Raw genomic sequence first — 21,930 nt, 5'->3', positions numbered from 1 at the left:
TAAAAAAAAAAAACACAAATAGGTCATTCAATTTGTGCGATTACGCGTGTGAACAGGTTGATACGAATGCAAGCACGCTCTACGCGCGTGCCGTGCTAGTTCGCGGGATTCCCTTAAAAGGAAAAAGAAGCGCCAATCGCGAGAAAAACAAATATGGAGTTTGCCAGCATGCATCACCCCACAAATGGCACACATATATTAAGAAAACTCCTTGTAGTAGTCTCCCGTTTCTACCTTAATCGGTAACATAAAATTAAACTTTTCAAAAATTGAATTTAATTTGTTGGACAAATTATGGTTCCTATCATCATTTGGTCCATAGGAGTGGGGATCCCACGTCTGACCATTATTAGATAGCTGTAGATACTCTATATATGTCTGAACAGAAATATGATCATGCATGTAATCGTAAAGAAGAACCAACCTATCACACGTATTTGTGTAGTGAATTAAATTGTAAAAGGCGTTTTCTAGGACGGGGCTGAAGAGTCGAATGATAGGGGCCGTAGCTCTTCTGGTGCTCTCAAATAACAATTCATCGTGCACTTGCAAAATTAATTTCGTTGCTTTTAGGAATGGTTTGTTTTCTTCCAGGAGGGATGCACTCACGTTGTTTATTTCTAACAGGCGTGCGCTCTGGGGATAATCACACGTGGAGTGCACGTCCTGCTTGCTATGTGGTCCATGCACACCTCTGAAATCGTTTGCGGCATGGCACCCATGCCCATGCGTCATGATGCGGAAGCAAGACAACAGGGCGAACTTCATGACGTCTGCCGCGCACCCCTGAATCGGCGTGTTCATACTTATGCGGTATTTATTTTTTATGGTGGGCTCAATTATCCTCTTTCGCCCGATTAACGTGTATACTCTATTCATATGCTTGAGCAAAATTTTTTGCATTTGCATAAATCGGTACACGTTTGGGAAAACCTGAAAGAAATTCGAAATTAGATTACTTGCCATTCCTTCGCTTATCAGGAGGCTTTTGGCCAATCCATTTTCAGTCTGTCCGTATAGTATCCCATAGATCACCGTTTTGGTCATTCTCCTTAGCTCGCTAGTCACTTGGGTTGTGTTAAATAGTACCTTGGCGGTCTCAACGAAGACATCGCCGCTCTGCAGCATCTTCAGTAACTGCACGTCGAAGCTGAGGTACGCCATGACGAACAACTCCATTTGCTTGTAGTCGAACGTGATGAGGTTTTCTCCATCAGGGGGGGCACCTCCGTGGGGAGCGCTTCCGTGGGGGGATACTTCACAGGTTAACTTTTCCCGGGGAGGCTGCTCCGCTGTGGTTAGCTTATCCCTTCCTACTTCTGCGCTGCCTCGATTGCCGTTGCCAACATCCCCCCCCTTGAGTGATATCGCGCAGCGGAACCTCGAGTGGATGTTCTGCAGATTGGGCTGCTCGCAGGAGAGTCGGCCCGTGGACGCTCCTATCTGATTGAAGTTGCAGTGAATCTTGTTCGTCTCCTTCTGTATAAACTTGGGCAAATTTTCTATATAATTCTGAAACAGCTTCTTGGACTCCCTGTACAGTTTCACGTTGTTGATAATTTTTTTTATTTTTTCCTTTTCCTTTTCTGTTATATGTTCATTCCGTTCAATTTCGTCCACAATCAGTTTGAGCGTTTTGTTGTTCGTCTGCAGACTTTTGCTTCTTCTCATTTCGTTAATGGTGTTGTTAAGTTGGGGGAATGGCTTCGTTTCTTCCGATGTCCCGATGGCCAAAGACGGCATTGTCACAGAACCAGTGTAGTTACCATTCGTAATAATGCTTCTCAGTAAGTTACTCTTTTCTATCTTTTCTCCCCTCCTCATCGTATCTTCTTTATTCGCTCCTTTGCAATATTTCAACTGTGGGCCTTTTGCTTCCTCCCCTATGTTTTCCTCCCCACATTCAAATATCCCTTCCTCCTCGTAAAATCCATCACATGTGTGACTTAACGGTTTACCACTATTGTTCCTTCCAACAGTATGATCATAATTTACTCTCTCCGCATGAGGCATTGCATCTCCATTTGTTGTGACTACCTCCACGTTAGGGCTGAGGGAAAGATCGAGCAAGTGTCTATATATGAGAGATGAAACCTGCTTCGACGAATTCAAATTGATGTTACATTCACAGAGGTGTTCTATCTCTTCCTTATACACTAAGGGGTTACTACAACTCTGGTGAATTTCCTCAATTTTTTTTTGGTTTAAAAAAATTCCTCTCCTTTCAATTTCGCTAATACATAGGATGAGTGGCTGCTCAATTTTGAGGTAAATATTTAACAAATTTAAATTATTTGCAAATTTGCTCATCAAAAAATCGAAGAGTGCCATCATGCAGCAATTTCTCGATATGCAGTAGCTGATCATATCTTCCTCCGTGATTTCGTACATGCTTCTTTTATTTCCGAACGCCAATTTTTTAATACTTCTTTGGTCCCTTACCTCTACGTGAGTGAAACTGAAGTGGTTCTGTCTCACCCTACTCGTTTGCTGTGCCGCACTGGGTGGGGTGGAAGTGCCACCATCAGGAGAGTGACCCTCCGAAATGATGCTACGCTTATCCTTCGCCTTCTCCCCTACACCGCGGATTTTCTTCTTCTCCCTTTCGTACTTTATTTTCATCTTTTGGTACTTTCCCCACCCGAAAATGCCATATTTCCCAGAAATGACGTCCGAAAATTCGGGAGGCATAATGGAAAAGTGGCATTTCTTTGTGGACTCCACAGTGGGTAGCTCCAAAACGGACGTACTGCTTCTCAGCACCGACAACATACCTCCTCCAGACTCTGCTGCATATGCACTAAACACATTTTGAAGCTTCTCCCCCCTCTGGACCAGCTGCAATAGGGAACTCAAAATATAGACATCGAAGACGCTGCCAATATTTGGCACTTCCAATCTGATGTTATTAAATACATGAATTAGAGTTTTATAGTCATACACGATGAAGAGAAACGGATAGGGGTGGTGGTCACCAATGGGTTGAAACTTCGCCAAGGGGTTAACTGTTTCTGTAAAATTTCCTCTAATACATCGATTTAGTAACTCCCTGTCCGCCTCGTTACCTTTCAGTTCAAGCATGTTAATAGAGAAGAAGTAGTTTCTTTCGCTGTATACCTCCCGTTTATCACTTTTATCTGTTTGATCCTTTACTTGTATTCCCAGTTCAGCAACATCCGCCTCACTTACAACGCTTTCTACTCTATTGTACGCATCGCCGATATTTCTTCCGATAACGTAGTGTACATGGTAACTACCTAAATTGTCTTTTTTTTTTTTTTCTTGGTGGACTTATTTTTTCCACTATTTGGATTTTCTCCCCTATTGTCTTCTCCTAAACTGCGAATTCCTTCCCCATCAATGGTTTCACCTCCATTTGGTGAGCTTCCTCCTTTTGCATTGTAAACAGAGTGATTTGGCACTTCGGGAGGATATTTGTGGAGGTCCCTATCAGGTGTGTTTTCCCCCTTTCGATAAATACCTTTTAGGAGAGTATCAAAATTGAATTCCTCAAATTGTTGCAATGTATTTGTCTGACTTGTGTCGCTACGAGGGACCACCACATGGATGACCAAATAGGTAGGTAGGGAAAAACATTTCGACTTATATTTATCTTCGGTAATTTCTGGGAACCAGCTTATGTATATCTTTACTAGCTCTTTCCACCTGGTTAAAGCGTTTTTGTATTCACAGTGATTTGCTTCGATATGGCAGGTGTGCCCCTTGTGACTGCTAACTTCACTGTAATGGCTATTTTCGCTATGCCTTCGCTTCGTCAAAGTGCTAAGCAGAGCATGCAGCGAACTCGCTTCGTCCGAATTGCTTCTTTTTTTACTAACCAAATGCGCCAAGTGCGCATAATTTACAGTGTGAAAAAATCTGACGTTGCTCCTGCATATGTACGAGTCACTGTGGACGTTCCTGTGTTTTCTCAAATGTTTGCGACTTCGTTTTAAAAAGAAGAACAATTTCATTTTTTCATTTTTTCGGCCATCTGTCCTTATATCTGTATGCAATTATGCATCGACAGAGCTGGGGGTGAAATAGCACGCACACGAATGGGCAATTTCTTCTCCTCCCATTTTTTTTTCTTCCCTCCTGTGTTGTGACAATTTATTCACTTTCAACGAATCATCTCATTTTTTTTTTTTTTTTTCCAAAGGGGACTGTTGCGCTCTTGTTCCCCTGTTCCATTAAGCTTGCAATGCAACAATGTTATCACTTTTTTTGGGGGGGTTGGGGGTTCGCTTGCGCCTTGTTTTTTCCACCCCCGGATAGAGGAGCCTTGCGCTGGGAACAAATGAGTATTAATCCGTTCGTCAACGAATGGCTAGCAGGGTGGGAAAAAAAAAATAAATAAATGAGAAAATGAGAAAAAAAAGAACACATAAATACGTGCATACATAACTGCAGCGTATACATCTTGCATTCTTGCGGACGTGATAACTTTTTTTTCTAAATTGCTGCGCATGCCGTGGAGTGAAGCTCGCGCTGTTGGGTCGGAAAAGTCCTAATTCGTTATTCTCCGCAGCCACGCAGACTGCCACCGCGGCTGCCCCTTCGCTCATTCAGGAAAAGCATTTTTTAAAACTCCTCCTTTTGCTTGCCGACTGGCGTCAAAACGATCTTTCACCCTTTCCCAACAATAAAATGTTGAGCCACTCCAATTGTGTTCACATTTGTACATTTTGTATAGGAAAAAGGAGGTCCTACAAATGGGCATACTGTCAAGTGTCCATTTCGAGAGGGGTGGAGTGATCACCTAACATGATCTAATAACTCTTCCTTCTGTGTTGCTCTGTGTGGGTTTTTATTATTTTTTTTCCCCCCCCCTTGGACCTTCCCCCACACCTCTGTAATCACCGATGTGGTCGTAAAAACAGGTCACTCCAAACAACACGGTAAAACATACATTCATGGGTTGGTTCAAAATTGGGGCAGTTTTTTTTTTTTTAATTAAGTTGGGCAGGTACGCTTTAATTACAAGCAAAATGGGACACCAGCTGCGTGACAGCTGTGCGACCAGCTGAGCGTCACACGTGTGCCAATCGTAAGTCAAATAAGACGCCAAACTGGGGGAGTCATGCGGTACGCCAAGTGGATATTTAAAAAAAAAAAAAAAAAAAAAAAATCGGTTGCCACAAACTCTGCACAGTAAAATGCACAAAAATTACTTAAAAAAATTACAAATGGGGAAGGAAAATAACCTAGGAAAGCATTCAAAAAAAAAAAAAAAAATTATTTCACATAAAAATCGCTGGTAAATTTACGGAACAACGCATAAAGTGAGTGCCCCCGGGGGGGAAAGCAAAAATGGGGGCGCACTGTTGCGTGCCGCGGCCACGACAGCACGTGATCGCAGGAACGCGGTTACACCAACTTCGCCGCTACAAATCCGCTGCTGCAACTTCTCCGCTACAACTCCACATTCTTCTGCGGGAAGTAAAAGAGCGAAATAAAGTCGCGGAGCAGGGAGGAGAAGAACCCCCTGCCGCTGTTGTTCTTGCTCTGGTCCCCCTTCTCATCATACTCAACGGTCTTCTGAATATCGTCGTTCAAAACGGCGTTTATCGTTTGCGTCGTGTTGTAGTACTCATTGTCGAGGAAGTCATCCAATTTGTCCTCTGATCCAGATAGGTGTTCTTTAAACTCGATATATTTCTGTACAATTTTTTTAGGGTTCTGAGACAACCTATTCAATAGGTAAAATTTTTTGGACAAGTAAAAAAGAGAGGAGCTTGGAGAGTTGCTACTCTCACTGTAGTAATTTGTTCCATACTTACTATCATAATATTTATTGTCGTAATAACCATGGTCACTCTTTCCCTGAGCATATTTATTACCCCCTGGATTGGAAGCTCCTCCATGGCCCCCTTGCTGTGGGTTATTCATGCGATTCATTCTTGCATAGTATTCTGCTTCCCCAATGGACTCAGCCAAATCATAATCCAATTCTTCATCCGCATCAGCATTTTCTTCTCTATATTCTCTGCGGTTTCTCCTTCCACAATTATATCCATGTATAGATTTGAAGCATTTTTCACTATAAAAGGGACTATTCTGTAATAGTTCATCCTTTTTCTTCATAAAATTACTTTCTTCTTTTATTTTATTGTAATAATTCTCCTCCTTCGTTTTGTTTTTTTCTTTACTATTGCTATTTCCACTTAAAATGTTAACCTTTATGTCTTTCAAATTGAAGTATTTATTATTGAATTCGATTTCCAAATCGTCAATATCAGTAATGTTTTTGTTTCCCTTGTTGGGACCTCCATATTTATAATTATTATTTATTTTTAACAATTTTTCGTTGAATACAGGAAATAAATTTTTAATATCATCCATGTCTTTTTCGTCCAGGGTACTCTTCATAATATCTTGCAGGGAAAATAGCTTTTCCAGTTTTTCCTCCTTCCGTTTTTGCAGATAGTACTGGCAGCACCTGATGCCATTGCCGTTCCTCGGCTTAAATACGTAGCACCTATAACACAGGGGCCTTCTGAACACGCTGATATACCGACATGATTCCTCATTTTGGTTCTTCTCCGTGTAACTACCCACCACCGAACTTACTTCAAATAAATTTAAAATCAACAAAATGGACAATATCGTAACAATAGTCATGCTTTTATCATTTACAATTTTGTGCAAATATGGGGGGGAAAAAAATAAAATGTAAAAAAGAAAGGAAAAGAAAAGACAGCTCCTGCAACGGCGGCACGATATACAAATTACACACTCTGCAGGTACGGTCAACAGTTAAACAAAACGTGCTGTTTATGTTTACGTACACATCTAGCGGTGAGATAACCGCTGTGCATGTTTTCTGTGAAAAGTCGTGACAACGTAATTGCGTGTTGGAATAATGCTATGGGAGGCGGCGGGAGGCGACGCGAACAGCTTTCTGCTTCGCTTAACGCCTAACTCAATTACACGCGCGCTCATAGTTCCACCCCTTCCTGCAAATGTGCGGTGGGGCGAATTCACCTCAGCATGGCTGGTCGGCCGTACCAAACGGTTTCCCTCCGCGTGTATACGTATATGTTTGTACGTACTTATGCATATACGCTCTTATGCATTTACGTACTTATGCATATACGCACTTATGCATATACGTACTTATGCATGTACGTACTTATGTATATACGTACTTATGCATGTACGTACTTATGTATACCACTGTGGTGGCCAACTTTGCCGTGCGTATGTGCAGCGTACAATTGGCGGGGGACGGATGCGTTCAAAACAGGCGTTTTTATGCGTGGTGAACTGAGTGTTGCGAAAAATGCCACCTTTTAGGGGGAAAAAAATTGCCAACAAATTGACATAAACGCGAAAATATTTCTACGTGCATTTATATATTTATTTACGTGTTATATGTACATCCTGTATGCATGTTTTGCTTCGTACACTGCTTTTACGCGTATACGCCCACGAAGCGACACCACCTCGCGAAACGCGACATAGTGACATCCGATTCTATCAATTTTAGGCGCAGGTATGAAGAAGCGAAAAAAAAAAGGAAATTTTCTGAAAATATGAAGAAAGAAAAACAAACGAAATGGTATGAAAATTGTGCATATTTTTTTCCTTTTTTTTTTTTTTCTTTTTTCTCTGGGGTGGCAGGGCAAAATCGCATTTTTACCTGACTGTTCATAAAAAGGCAAAATGGGCTGAGCGAGTTGTGGCCCATTTGTGAGCAGCTAAAATGTGTACGCGCATGCACGTATGGAGGAATGTTGGATGCAGAAAATTGGGCAGCTGCGTTGTGTACATTTGCGATGAGCGCACTTCTGGATGGAGTGGTTGTAGAAGGGGCGTGCTCTGAAGGACAAAAAAAATATACATATGTACGCTATTCATATGTACGTTATCCATATGTACGTTATCCATATGTACGTTATCCATATGCACGCTATCCATATGTACGCTATCCTCATGTACGTTATCCTCATGTACGTTATCCATATGTACGTGCACGCTCTCTTATGTCCATCTGCAAATCGAAAAGTGGGGGGCTACGCGCGTGGGGAAGCGGATGAGTGAGGGAACCTTCGATCAGTGTTCACCCATTCGCTGCCACAAAATGAAAGTAGTAAGGGGAAATTGTTGCTGTGGACAAAGCCAAATACACCGCTTGCGTCATCCCCGAGGCATGTGCATAGCCAAAACGCACAGTAGTTTTTGTTTTGTGTACAGGAGAAAAATAGTCGACATGAGTGGGGAATATTTTCGTGAGAAAAAAAAAGGCACAAATATGTAGGCGGGTGGCCACAAAGATGTATTAGGCGCCCCTATATTTATGCGTCCATGTCGTGTGCATATATGTGTGTACATTTCGGAAGTGTCCCCCTTTTTCATCTATCAATCGAAGCAGCACTTCGTGGGGCACCACCTCAACCTTGCGGAACATTGAACGGGGATGCGTTAGTTTGCCCAAAGGAGGGGCGTATAAATGTGCACATGAGAACCGCTTGTGTGCCTGTCCATACGAAGCTGTCCGTACGAAGCTGCCCATACGAAGCTGCCCAAATGAGGCTGCCCCAACTGAAATTCCTAACAGCCGGGGGCGCCAGGCTCTCGGCGCCGTATGTCAACCTCTCCGCTCCGAGAACCTACCAGCATTATGCAGAGGAAGGCCGCTGCATCAACAGGAAAGCCGACCAACTGATGAAGAGCAGTGACCTCCGTGCAACTGTAATTTGTAAAAATTTCATCAGACATGACATCCAAAATGGGAACAAGATTAAGCACAAGGTTTTACATGAAGATGGAGAACCCACAGATAGCAGCAAAATGGGGATAGCGGAAGAAGCTACCAAAAGCAGTGCCCCTTTTTTCCTCAACGACAAATTATTTTACAATCACCTTGTCCTTAAATTGATGAATGGAGAAAAAAAAATGAAAACCATTTCGAGTGATTTCTTTTACCATTTAAACAAAATTCATATAAACTATATAAATAACCATTTTGGAGAGAGCTACTTAATATTTACCAAGACCTCTAAAATATTTTTCGCTGTGGTGGCTAGCTTTTCTGTTCTTTTAACCTTCTTCCTAGTAGCTTCCTCAAATTATCTAGAATATAATATAATTTTGAAGTACCACATAAAATTCCATTCTCTTCTTTTCTCATTTTTCTCCGCTTACTATTTGGGTTTACAAGTAGGTAGTTATTATTTTGCCAACAATCTTCACTACATATATACCTTCCTCTTTTTAGTATCATCAGTTATTTCCATGGGTATGGCTGACTATGACATATGGGCCTCCTACTATTTTTTAAGCTTAAATTACTTGGCCTTCATAGTTATTAATTACTGTAATATGCGTTTGGGCATATTCCCTAGCTGCTTATTTCAGAATGTCAATCGCGTTTTTTTCTTTTCCCTTTTGTCAAACTATTTGGCTGTCAACAAGGGGAAATATATCGAACAAAATATACACCTCTTGCGCGATGAAGCAGTTGACGCGGGACGTTTCAGGCTGTTCAAAGTACTCCCGTATTTTTTGTGACATGGACAGAGGTGCAGAGTCCTTGCGCGGAGTTGGGCGGCCGACCGTTCGTCTATTTTTATGTCAACCCTTTTACGCTGGTGTACATGTGCACAATCCACACTTCTCCATATGTACCCTCATCAACACTGAGTTATTTTTTTTTTTATTTTCACTCCTCATGAGAAAGAAAAATGCAAACTTTGCACCAACCCCCCTCCGACCTTTTCACATTTTACAATTCGCGTTTGTGGGTGGACTCTTATATGCCCCATATATCATGGAGTGCTCCTTTACTCCTTAGCCAAAAAGGCACCATTAAACAAGATCGAATTGTGTTGACAATATTTTTTATGCCACCAGAAGTTGTAGTTCCCTGCTGCTTAACATCGTAGATGGGCAATGGCTAGCTGCGCATACGTTGTATACAAGATAAAATATACGACAATGATTGACACCATTTCAAAAAGGACGACAAAAAGGACGACAAAAGGAACACCTAATTATCATTTGAATCGGTTGCACGGTTTCATTTTGTACTATCTAAAAATGGGCAGAAACGGACCTGTACGAATTATACTTTTTTTTTTTTTTTTTTTTTTTTAAAAAAAGGAAATGTTCATTTGCTAAGTTGAAGTGAAGCACGCGCTTCGTGCGCCAAAAAACATGGCCCCTCGTTTTGTGCAGAGCGGTCTAGCGCGCCCCGCGTACATACTGCGCATGCGTTAGGTATTCTTTCTCATTCGTTATGCATTGTTAGGAATACTTCACCGATGCATCATGCATACATCTTGCATACCTCGCGCGCATGTACTTTTTTTTCCACAAAAAAATTCGTACAGGTAAATCACCTACCGGTGCTCAGAAGCAAAGTGGCAAACAAAATGGGCAGGCAAGCATATGCACATACATGTACAATCGCAAAAATGCTTACGCGTACTCATAATTGCAGATGCTAGGGCAAATGCTTATGCGCACATATACGCACGTGATTCTTTTCCCCGTCGGATGTAAGCTGACGAACCGAATTGAAAGGGAAAAAAACGCGACGGTGACGTTTGCGCACAATGCGTATCCAACGGAAAAAAAAGCGAAGGCGATAAAGTTCACCCAAACGAGCACGGCAAATGCGGCAAATAGGGCAGATGTAGCAGCTGTAGCAGATGTGGTAGATGCAAATTTTTTGTACCGTTCAGCCCCCACTGCTAAGTAGAAAAGAAGGAGGCCTGCGCTCTAACGTCCCCCCTATACACTTCCCCCTTCTTTGCGTCCACGACATTGCAAACGCCGTTTAAGCGTATGTGCCTACCAGTAAATGGCACCCACAGTATATATGTACATTTTTGCCTGCATGCATTACGTAGCACAATAAACATTTTGGAAGGAAAGAAAAACGCGCACCATACATCACCATGCACAGCAGTACGTAATACATTGTTGTGGATCTTTTAACCAAGCGCAGCTCACTATTTTGATCCCAGATTAAGTAATGATTGTATCAAGTAGAAACATATATACTGACATAATACATTTTACGTGCCCCCACTTTAAGAGAGGACAATTAGTTTAACCCACTTAGCGGAAAATATAAGCCATAACGTTATGTTTGGACACAACGACCCGAGGGAAATATAGATCCTGGGGGTGGGTTAGAGCACATCCATGTTCGTTTTCCCCCATCGGAAAATGCAGCTTGATGAGCTTTGTCGGTTGCTGTAGTCGATCCGTTTAGGCGCCCCTCCTCTGAACAGCATAGAACACCTTACCTGTGCGGTACATCCGTATGCTCAGTTCATCTGTGTGCTTAGTTCTTCTGTGTGCGCATTTCATCTGTGTGCTCAGTTCATACGTGCACGCAAAGCTTACCTTTGGTGCTGGACAATTCCCTCGTCCAGCTTTCGCCTAACCCTGCGTTATACATCCCCCCCACACGCAAAGATAAAACTTTTTTTGTTTTCATGATTTAGGTTATTCCTTTTTTGTACGCACGGACATATACATACAGTCCGGGTGCATGTCCCAAGTACACCTAAACGTACGACACACGATACGTCTGCATGTACATACGCTGAAGTCATATACTCAGACACACGACATGCACGTACGTGCAAGCGGCAGATTTTGCAGAAGGAAAAACTGTGCGACTTCTTATTTTTTTCACCCCTTGCGGGTATAGACCCATCGTAATATGCCTCTTCACATGTACCCATATGTGGACATGCACACATATATATATGCATCCACGCACCTATGCGCGCTTATGTACACGTTTGTGCGCTTTTTTTGGAGGCCACCAGCATCAGCAGCCACTGTTGCTGTCTCGGCCTCTGCGCTTTCGAACGACGCATCGCACGTGTGCCGATCGTTGCTTCTGAAGCTTCCCCCTTTGCGCATTTTATTTTTTGTTCATTTTGTATTTATATATTTATTTATTTTTTTATTTTTTATTTTTATTTTTATTTAATTTTTTAATTCACCCGCCAACCGCTCGCCCTTAATAAGGGCTGCCCCCTAACCTGCGTGATTAAACGTCACGTCTGTTTATTGTATGTGCACATGCATGTAGATAAGCGTGTGGGCGAGCTTGCCTGCGCGTATTATGCAGTGTGCCGCATGCACGTGCGCAACATTTTTGCGTGATTCACCAATTTATTTAGCCATCCAACCATCTAACCATTTGAACGCGCGGCTGTTTCTCCCTCCACCCCGGAAGAGTCGCCCCTTTTTTATGTTACATTTACCTGCCCATTTGTACTATGCACTTTGCTCAGTGAGTTCAAACACGCTCATCTTCATTTCAACCCTCTGCACGAGTTCGTTCGAGTGTTTGCCTTTGTTTTTAAGTTTATATGTGTTCTACTTTGTGGACCTTTTTCAGACTCTTTTTAGTCCCCCACATCACCTTTTAGTTAACTTCAGCTTTTTGTAAGCCCGCTGTAGTTTTTTTTTTTTTTCCTTTTTTTGGACCCACTTTTGATTTTTAACGTGGCGCCTATGCCCTCTCCCCCGGGTGGAGACCCCTTTTTTTACGTATTTTTTATTGGTTCGCCCCACCCCGACGTGGACGCAGAGCTGTGCATATAGACCGCGTAAACCGGGTAAACCGCTTAAACCGCGTGAACCACTTAAACCGCCCCAATGCATACCGTCTACGAAAGCGAAAACCTGCTGGAGTGCAGCAACTTCATCCTGCGGAGCAAAGAATCGATCGAGGATTTTCTGCAGCTAAGTGATATTAAAGAAGAAAATGAAGACACCTATCTGAATTACAACATAGAATGTGCGCTGAGTAAAAGTCTGGAGGAGGAAGGAGGAGGGAGAGGAGGAGGAATGGGTAGGAAAGACACCTCCTTCCGAAGTAGGAGAGAAACAATAAATAACGAATCGGGCATAGAAGGAGAATTACACAAAAAGTACAAATACGGAGTGTCAGATCCAATTTCCCTTAATTATCCCACGGATGAAGATTTAAAAAGAGCAAATGACGTGGTGGAATTATTGAAAAGCTACAATTTGTACGAAACGGAACATGCTTTAAAAAAGAGGGAAAGGGTATTAGGGATGATTAATAAATTATTTCATGAATTTGTTGTGGAAATATCGATAAGTCAAGGGATAAATGAAGAAGATGCAAAATATATACATGGGAATTTGTATACATTTGGCTCCTACCGATTAGGAGTTATAACCCCTAACAGTGATATCGATTGTATTTTTTTAGCACCTCAAAATATAACGAGGGAAATCTTTTTTAATGAGTTTTACTTAAAATTACAGCAGGATAAAAATGTGCGTAAGTTGCAGGCTCTTCCGGAGACATACACTCCCATAATTCAATTCATGTATGATGATGTGGACATCGACTTGTTGTTAGCAACCTTGCCATATAGAACACTAAAGGATTGCTATTACTCACTAGATAATGATTATATTTTAAAAAATCTAGACGAAGTGACGGTAAGGTCTCTCAACGGTATAAGAGTAGCTGACTTAATATTAGCCTCAGTGCCCCACAAGGACCACTTTAGAAACACACTCCGGTACATTAAACTATGGGCAAAAAGCAGAGGAATTTACAGCAACATTTTAGGCTTTCTTGGAGGTATTTCATGGGCATTATTGACAGCCAAAGTTTGCCAACTATATCCTAATTATAATGTTAGCCAATTGATATGTAAATTTTTTAGAGTCTATTCTATATGGAATTGGAAGTACCCTGTCCTTATACAAAATATAAACAAGTACAATCATGTAGATGGGTTGAGAAACTTCTCCGTATGGGATCCTGAGAAAAATATCAAAGATAAATTACACGTTATGCCGATTATCACTCCTGCCTTCCCTTGTATGAATTCAACTCACAATGTGACGTACTGTACCAGGAGCATCCTCATAGATGAGTTTAAGAGAGCCCACTACATCATCAACTATATGGAAATGAATCCAGGTGCGAATGTCACCTTTGTTATGAATCAGGCAAATGGGATCGTCACTCCGGTCAGCACTCCCAGCAGTAACAGCAGTAGTAGTAGTAGTAGCATATGGACCAACATACTCCAGCCACTTGACCTCTTCGCCACATACAAACATTTTCTGCACATCCAAATAATGGCCACCAACGAGCTTATATACAATTCGTGGAAAGGCTGGATTGAAAGCAAAATCAGATTGCTATTCAAAAAACTGGAAACTATTAACGAACTCAGAATAAGACCCTATCCCAAGTTCTACGTTTACAAGAAGGATAAGTTTTACTACTGCTCCTCCTTTTTCATAGCACTTGTGTTTTTTTAAAAAATATTTACGACAATACATTCAATTTGTCCTATGCCATTCGAGATTTTATCGACATAGTTCTTAATTGGCCGCAAAAAAGTAAGTACCCCAATTCTTACAAAATTAATATAAGTTACCAGAAGAAGTCCCAAGTTTTGGAGTTCCTGGCCAGCGTTACGTCCGACGTAGACGACCCGCAGGGGAAGGAACCGAGTGGGGACGAGAAGGCGGCAAACGGGAATGGGTTGCCCGAGGGGGACGAAGCGGTGCAGAGGTGAAGTGGTCAGCGGTGAAGTGGTCAGCGGTGGATTGGTCAGCGGTGGAGTGGTCAGAAGTGACTTGGTTAAGCGGCGAAGGGATCATCGGTGCGTGGGCACATCTGACGTGAGTCACTGCTTATGTGGCCACTTCGTTGATGCAACGCAGCGTTACAATGGAGAGGAAGGCCCTCCCCTCCCTTTTTTTTTCCTTTTTTGCCCAAGTGCAAAACCATGGACTTAAACAGGCATGCGCACTGCTACGGAGGCGCAGTTAACTGGGATAAATCGCCGCACACTGCACGCAGATGTGTGTGCATGCGGATGGTCAAATTGGAAGTTTCAGATGTTATCACCCTTTTTGTAGTAGCGGTAGGGGGCCAGTTGTTTTCCCCCCTTGTAGTAGTAGTAGTAGTTACAGTGTCATTCGTGTGTTGGTTCGTTCTACCCCATCGGCTTCCCTCATCAATTTTACGAAGTGAATGAGCGTAGCATGAATCAACACACGAATAACACGCGAATTTTAAAATTTTTCCATGTATATGTTTATGCAATTTTTTTTTTTTTTTTGCGTAGAGGCGCGAATACAAACCTCGCTGACCATTTTATGGCTCCAAAAGGATTAACTCAGTGGTAGTAAAAGTTGGTAATGTGGTTGAGGGATATCCTCTATTTTGCATTTATACCAAAAAAAAGTGCAAACTTGGACAACTGCGCAACGCAGGTGATGGTAATGCTTGGCGAAAGTGATGTCCACATGCTGTACATGGTTGTAAAAAAAACGTAAGCAAAACGCAGTTTCCCTAAAAAAAAGACGTAACGAGAATTGAGCAGTTTGCTCTAACCTCATTTGGAGGACAACACATCCCTTGCACAGATCTTCTTACCATTTGGCGTGGTTACATGGGTTAACGGATCAGCGGCGGGCTGCCCCTTCCGCGTATTTGCTCATCCACGTCTGCCGCGATTGCCACTACTTCGCCCGGTTCCCCTGGCTCGAAAGCTTGTAGTGGTTAAAGTAGGACTGTCGCAGGGCCTCGGGGCTCTTCTGCAGAAGCGGATACATATACTCCGTCTGCAGGAGTAGGTTCGGAACGAACTCGTACTTTTCCATTATATGGTATAGGGAAAAGTTCGTAAATTTTTTCAGCCTCTCTTCCTTTTTCTCCGGTAGCAATGGCATGGACTTCTTGTTGCTCAGTCTTTTAAACCATTTGCACACGTTACTGTAGTCCTTTATGTTTACCTTCCCCATTTTGGTTTTCGGTTTTCACTTTTCAGTTTTCGCCTTCCACTTTTCAGTTTTCGCTTTTCGTTTTTCTTCGCTTGCGTGATGTGGCAGGTGGAAAACGGCCCTTCCTCGTGTAAGCTGCTGCTTGATAGGGAACCTATGCACCTATGCGAGTATGTTCGTACGCTTTTTTATGTGTGAGGATGCTTCTTTGCATAGGCGCCTGTGCGTTGTGCTCTTCCGGGTGACTTGCCAACTTGTAAAACTTGGTCAGAGGGTTGTTTTGGTGCGGAGGGGGAGGGTTCCTAATTTGGCTTAACAACAAAAAAAAAAAATGGCAATTTTGGCAGAATTGACAAAAATAGGATGCTTATGGTGACTTCCTAACGCATAAGTACGAACGCCAATGTACATATTTGCAAATATGCATACACGGGGAGTGTTTTTTTTTTTTTCCCCTCCCAGGGGAGCGCGGACATATACTATCCGTTGCGCAAAGCGGGGCCGTTCGTACGCGCACCTTTCATACACGGCCAGGCCACACGGAAGCATCACATAGAACGGACGAAGAAAAAAAAGAACTGCGCAATCAAAGCACTCCGATGATGAACTGCCGAGGGTAAAACAAAGGGGTAGTTGTCACGAACGGTTTAACTCACCAATAGGAAGGAAGAAAAAAAAAAAAAAAGAAGAAAAAAAAAAAAGGAAAAGCGGAAGGTGACATGTTTAAGCCTTTGCACCTCAACCAAAACAAAGTTGGGGTCACATAGCAAAAATCGCGCAGTTCCCATTCTGCCTTTATCTCAAAAGTTCCTTTTTTCTCGTTTCGCCAAATATCATTTTAAAGCTCCCTAATTTTAAGCAAAACATCGTGCGAACATCTGTTCATAGCAGGGTAAAGGCAATATGTATGAAATACCTATAGGAATGTGATTATGCCTCCCCCCTCCAGTTAGAAGGCATGCAAAAAAGTAGTTACGTAAGAACATAGGAACCCTGTTATCACGAAATAGAAAAAACAGACATTCATTCGTTTGTATTCCCTGACGTTTTTTTTTTTTCCCCCCCCTTTTTTTTTTTTAATAAACCCATTGGAGAGATGCAAAATGCGTGGCATAAACTCAACAAGGCGATGCAAAACATTCAAAATGTGATTCTCACAGAGGATGATTCATTATTTGTGAGTGAAAAAGACACACACGTGAAGGGAAACAATTCGAGTAAGGATGAGGATGATCTGACAAAGGGGGAATTGCAACATGGTGGTTCCAATGGGAAGAAGGTGTTGTCTCAAACCGTGCGCAGTGTGAACTGTTCCCCAGTTAAAGCTACCACCACCGCTACCGCTAACGCGACCACTCCGGGTGGCAGCCTCGAGGGTCCCCCCAACTTAGTGGACACGAAAAATGTCTTGTACGAAGAAATAGTGAATAGCATAATTTTGTTTGACAACCTGATGAGGAACGAAAAAGTGCAGCTGCTAATTAATGAGTACCAAATTGATTACTACACATCTGACAAACAAAAAAATGATTTTCTTTTATTGAATTATGTGTACATAAGTAAATACATGCTTCTCATTTTAACCAAATTTTTAAACATAAACCTTATGGAGAAAATGGAGATCATTCAAATGAGCAAGGAAGAATACGAGCATAGCGTAATGCACCTCTTTCTTAACATCCTAAAACTGGGGAACTTTCCCCAACGCAGTGGAACTAACGACCCACTTTCTCAACACCATAATTACAACCTAAATTGGCAAGGAAGTGTCAACAGTAGTCTTCTTCATTACAAGGAGGAAGAAAAGGTAGGACCTGCGCATCTTAGTTATAAAGGCTCGGAACAGGTGGTAGACGCTCTTCACACTGTAACAAATGGGATGAACACTTCTGCTCAGGGGAGGGAAGAAACGGCTCACGCCTCACATCATAACGCAGAGGGGAATTTGGAAAACGTAAATGAGCACAGCACCCATCATCACCAAGTGAACAATCACGAAGGTTTGGTTTACAATCCAAATTATGACCATAATAATAAAAATTATCCCCATCATAATGCAAATTATCACCATAATGGTCCACATTTGAACACACGGGAAGAGGGCAACACAAAATGTTACCAGTACAGTACCAAGAGTGACATTTTTAACCCGCGTATAGATAAAGAGAACAGGAAAAGTGGAAGCACTGAAGGGGTGATCAGCATAGGAGGGGGAAGCGGAGCAGTCATGCATCGCCCAAGTAATGTCGAAAACAATATGCACAACTCCCCAGATAAGTGCAAAAATAATGTTTGTCAAAGTGGAGAAACGGCTACACATTTTACAAAGAATCATTTATCGTATAGCAAATCTATGGATGTAAGCGAAAGGGATTTATTTACTTCAGAGTTACACAGAAGGAGAGAATTCTTTCCCAAAAAAAGTTCCGTCATCGAATGTAGAGAGGAAGATTTCTGCATAAACGAAGCGAAGATCGATTTGAAAAATATCATCAAATCGATGAAGGAGGAAAATAATGTCAAAATAGACCTTCTAAATGATAAGATAAAATATCTGGAGGCAGAAATTATTAAAAGTAAGGAACGCCTCTTCACGTTTCAAGAGCTGGAAGAGGATGTGGAAAAATACAAAAGAGAAATAAATAGCAAAAATAAAATTATAGAAGAGATGATTCGCGAAAAAAGCCTTCTGCAAAATGATATCAGCGTAATGCAGTCGAAACTCGAACACAGTAGCAAGTTTAATGAGGATAGGAAGAAGCTTACTAAATACTGCCAAGAAAATCACGTAGACAAACAAATCATTATGGAAATGCTAAAAAATAGTCGTGATTCTCTAAAAGCCAGCACTATTAAAAATCAAGTGTTCCTCATTTTGTGCGACATTTTGGGCATTAAAAATATCATAGAGAACGTGGCCATGCAGGAGAAAACTATATCAGACCAGTTCTTGGAGTTCCTCGACGAGGAGACGAAGGACCCCTGACGCGGTGTGCGCTTGTGTACATGATTAAGGGTACACACGCCCTTGCTGTTACATCTCCCAGATGCCTACCCCCGAATCGGCGAAGAGAAAAAGAGAATGCATTATTACATAGTACTTGGCGCAGCTTTGCCTGATTTTTTAATTTTTTCGTATCGCACATATGTATATTTGTCTTTGCTCTGATTTGCAATATGTGCCGTTGTCACCCCACCCCTCAATTTTGCCTAACTTTTGTTCCATTCTCGCAGTTACGAAGTAACGTCTTTGTGAAACGCAACTTGTTTCATTTCACCCCCACCGATATATTTTTTTGCCGTCCCATGCATATGCTTTCTTTTTTTTAATTTTTTATCAACGAACAATTTCGTATCAACCCTACACGCTTCCCTTATTTATTTCGTTTCTTTTCCGTTTGTGCTATGTTTACGTTTGTTGCTGTATTTTTCTGCATGTTGACATTTTTAACATTTCGCAGAAAAATGCAGCTATAACTTTTAACTCACTTTTTTGTAATTTTTAAGTTTCCCGCAGCAGGGGTATAGACTTCCCCTTGTGTTTCCCACGACCCACCGTTGCGCGATGGTGTTCTATTACCAGTGTACGTATTCAGACAAAGATGTGACTCCTCTTTTTCGACTTTGCCCTTGTGCTCTCTCCACCATGACATAATTTGGTGCTTTCCTCAAACATTTTTCTCTTCGTAAGAGTTTATGTAGACAAAGGTGAAAGGTACCAAAAAAATGGAGAAAAAAAAAGTTATGAACATTCATACAAAAATGGCAGGTTTTGCAAAGTTTTCTCAAAATATATGGAAAAAAAAAAAAAATTATGAACGTTCATATAAAAAAACGATGTTATAAATAAATAAACTCCTCGAAATAGCGAACAACAGCATAGTAGAACTACTATGCATATTTAAGCATAAGTGGGACATTTCGCTCAATATAAAAAAAAGGGAACAGGAAAGAAAGCCACGTTGCACACATTCGCCTTGTCTCTGCTCAGGGGAACACGTTCGATCATTTAAATTGATACGCAGCTCTTGTCAATCTGTTAGCTTGTTAATTTCGTAATTTTTTTTTTTTTTTTTTGAAATAGCTAGTCCGTTTGGGGAGTTGCAAAAAAAAAAAAACTTTTGCAGGCGCTCAAAGCTCTTCACCTTTTGCAGGCAACACCCAGAAGAACAAATCTCAAAAAATTGCAACCCCCATTTAGCACATAAGACATGCTCGAATTGAATCATCCGCTGTTGCAAAAGTGGAGAACTCTTCAGAATGCTTGCCATGAGAAGAACATTTTTTTCTCTTTTTCGTTTCCATTTTGTCTTTACCTTTCTTTGTTCCCTCCTTTTTGAATAATTCTCCGCAAAACGCAATAGTGCGTATTTATTTTGCCAGTGAGGTGGAAAAAGACAATTTCAAGTGATAATTAATTTCGTCAAAATAGAAGAAATACAGGTTGTGCCGCACACGTAGGGCAAAAAAATAAAACCTCTATGTGCAACCTTTTCAGGAGACGCCTTTTGCTGAATGTCTGAAAGAACATCATTTGTGAATTAATTTCGAAAATATATTTTACATGAACAAATGGATGAATTTAAAAGCAGTAGAGATTATCTGGGGCATAGGGAAAATAACTCGGAAAGTGCCTTAGGGGGAAAAACGAATGATAATCAAACGGGGGTGTTAAAGGAGCCACTAAATGAGCCATTGACGGAGCCAACCCTTTCACGTAACGGAATAAAAAAAGCACCCTCGTCTAAGTCCCATTTCGAGGAAAACCACAGAGGCAGCGAAAAGGATGCACGCCTGCGATGTAGAAGCAACCTGAGCGATAAGGTGCAAATGAAAGACGGAGCTGTTCTTTCAAGTAAAAACACAAGTGTGACAAATAGTATAGCTTCTGCGGATTCTTATAAAGCTGAAGATTCTTTTGAAAAATTTTTTCAAATAAGTAGAGAAGCAAAACAAGAACTATCCGAACATGTAAATAAATTATTAAGCCATGCGAATGAGTCAGATCGGTTCGAGACCCCCAGGAAAAATAGTACCGAAACGGACAAAAGCTATGATCAGATGAACAAAAAAGGGAACAACATCAAACGTTCAAAAAAAAAAAAAAAAAAAAAACAGCTACTTATGATCAAGATGATGTGTATGAAAATTTCAGGAAAATGCAAACATCATTATACGATGGGGCAAATGAAGCCACTTCTTTTATTATGACAAACGTATTCAGTAAAAAGATAGACATTGAAAAGAATATCGTGAAGTATGATGATATGTTGTCTAAACATAGTGAGAACTTCTTTAAAAGATTTGAGCTTTTCGAGCAAGAGGATGAGTCCATGGATGAGGCAGAAGCAGGTTGGCAACCTTGGGAGGGTCGAACGATGGTCGCCATAATTGGAGAAAAGACTCCCAAATGGATGCCCTTCATAATTATTTATTTCTCCATTTCGTGCGTAAATGCCATGCATACATATCATACAAGAAGCTGCATCTGCACATGTGTTTCCCTTCTTTTCCTCTCTCCCCTCGCAGGAATCAGTCTTGTGGATAAGTTATGTGAGTACTTCACCTACGTGATGTTCTTAACGTTGAACAGGTGATGAGTTCGGCGGTGAGTGCGTCCAAACGTCGGAAGGAGTGTACGTCAGCAGGGGCGTAAACAAACCAACCGTCTTTCCTTTTAGCGTTTAAAGATCGCCCCGTGGAAGTACCTCCCCCCGGCGCCATTCAAACTTTTTTCGCATGATATGCTTCCTTTTTTTGTATAATTAATTGTTGTCTCTGACAAGGTTCTTCCCCGTAAAGGAGTACGTCCAGAGGGGCAATTCTGGTGATTCATTTTTCTATTTACAGTGTCTCTAGCACTTAACTTTTTTTTCCAAATTTTTACCTTTTTTTTTCGTGTGCACTGCGTGTGCCCATTTTGTACCATTTGGCATCTCATTTCGCTCTGGCTCCAACTATCTGGAGATCTCCATTCCCGTGTGCGTTTCCCCTTTTGCCCCATTTTTAAGAAAAACGCTTAAACTGCTGCATAAATGCGCTTTAATGTATCGATTTTTTGCTAGCTAATCTTCCTCTTGTATTACTTTTACGAGAGCAGAATTTTGTGGCCACACGTCAAATTCTGTATCTCCATAGAACTGCAGCATGGGAAGAATGATATAGTTA

The 21,930-nt window shown here is 41.5% G+C and overlaps 7 protein-coding genes across 7 annotated transcripts; 4 read left to right on the top strand and 3 right to left on the bottom strand.

Annotated features, from left to right (window-relative positions):
* Positions 1–198: 198 nt before the first annotated feature.
* Positions 199–3,974, bottom strand: PCYB_113270 (DNA polymerase 1; the record flags this gene model as incomplete). Its single annotated transcript, XM_004223205.1, has 3 exons — positions 199–2,253; positions 2,725–3,266; positions 3,371–3,974. The coding sequence occupies 3 exons, from the start codon at positions 3,972–3,974 to the stop codon at positions 199–201; spliced, it is 3,201 nt and encodes a 1,066-aa protein (XP_004223253.1).
* Positions 3,975–5,421: 1,447 nt separating this feature from the next.
* Positions 5,422–6,624, bottom strand: PCYB_113260 (hypothetical protein; the record flags this gene model as incomplete). The annotated part of the gene is made up of 1 exon (XM_004223204.1): positions 5,422–6,624. A coding segment is annotated over one exon (1,203 nt), but the record flags the coding sequence as incomplete, so codon positions are not given.
* A 1,908-nt stretch (positions 6,625–8,532) lies between these two features.
* PCYB_113250 (hypothetical protein) lies at positions 8,533–9,495 on the top strand (the record flags this gene model as incomplete). The annotated part of the gene is made up of 1 exon (XM_004223203.1): positions 8,533–9,495. A coding segment is annotated over one exon (963 nt), but the record flags the coding sequence as incomplete, so codon positions are not given.
* A 3,138-nt stretch (positions 9,496–12,633) lies between these two features.
* Positions 12,634–14,549, top strand: PCYB_113240 (poly(A) polymerase PAP; the record flags this gene model as incomplete). The annotated part of the gene is made up of 2 exons (XM_004223202.1): positions 12,634–14,243; positions 14,273–14,549. 2 exons carry the CDS (start codon positions 12,634–12,636, stop codon positions 14,547–14,549), a joined length of 1,887 nt encoding a protein of 628 aa, XP_004223250.1.
* Positions 14,550–15,501: 952 nt separating this feature from the next.
* Positions 15,502–15,783, bottom strand: PCYB_113230 (hypothetical protein; the record flags this gene model as incomplete). The annotated part of the gene is made up of 1 exon (XM_004223201.1): positions 15,502–15,783. One exon carries the CDS (start codon positions 15,781–15,783, stop codon positions 15,502–15,504), a length of 282 nt encoding a protein of 93 aa, XP_004223249.1.
* Positions 15,784–16,720: 937 nt separating this feature from the next.
* Positions 16,721–18,748, top strand: PCYB_113220 (hypothetical protein; the record flags this gene model as incomplete). Its single annotated transcript, XM_004223200.1, has 2 exons — positions 16,721–16,738; positions 16,859–18,748. 2 exons carry the CDS (start codon positions 16,721–16,723, stop codon positions 18,746–18,748), a joined length of 1,908 nt encoding a protein of 635 aa, XP_004223248.1.
* A 1,586-nt stretch (positions 18,749–20,334) lies between these two features.
* PCYB_113210 (hypothetical protein) lies at positions 20,335–21,359 on the top strand (the record flags this gene model as incomplete). Its single annotated transcript, XM_004223199.1, has 3 exons — positions 20,335–20,851; positions 20,881–21,114; positions 21,292–21,359. The coding sequence occupies 3 exons, from the start codon at positions 20,335–20,337 to the stop codon at positions 21,357–21,359; spliced, it is 819 nt and encodes a 272-aa protein (XP_004223247.1).
* Between the last annotated feature and the right edge of the window lie 571 nt (positions 21,360–21,930).

The sequence above is a fragment of the Plasmodium cynomolgi genome, chromosome 11 (assembly GCF_000321355.1).
Source record: "Plasmodium cynomolgi strain B DNA, chromosome 11, whole genome shotgun sequence".
Lineage (NCBI taxonomy): Eukaryota > Apicomplexa > Aconoidasida > Haemosporida > Plasmodiidae > Plasmodium > Plasmodium cynomolgi.
The sequence above is the reverse complement of the archived record's forward strand: the minus strand, read 5'-3'. Positions and strand labels throughout refer to the sequence as shown.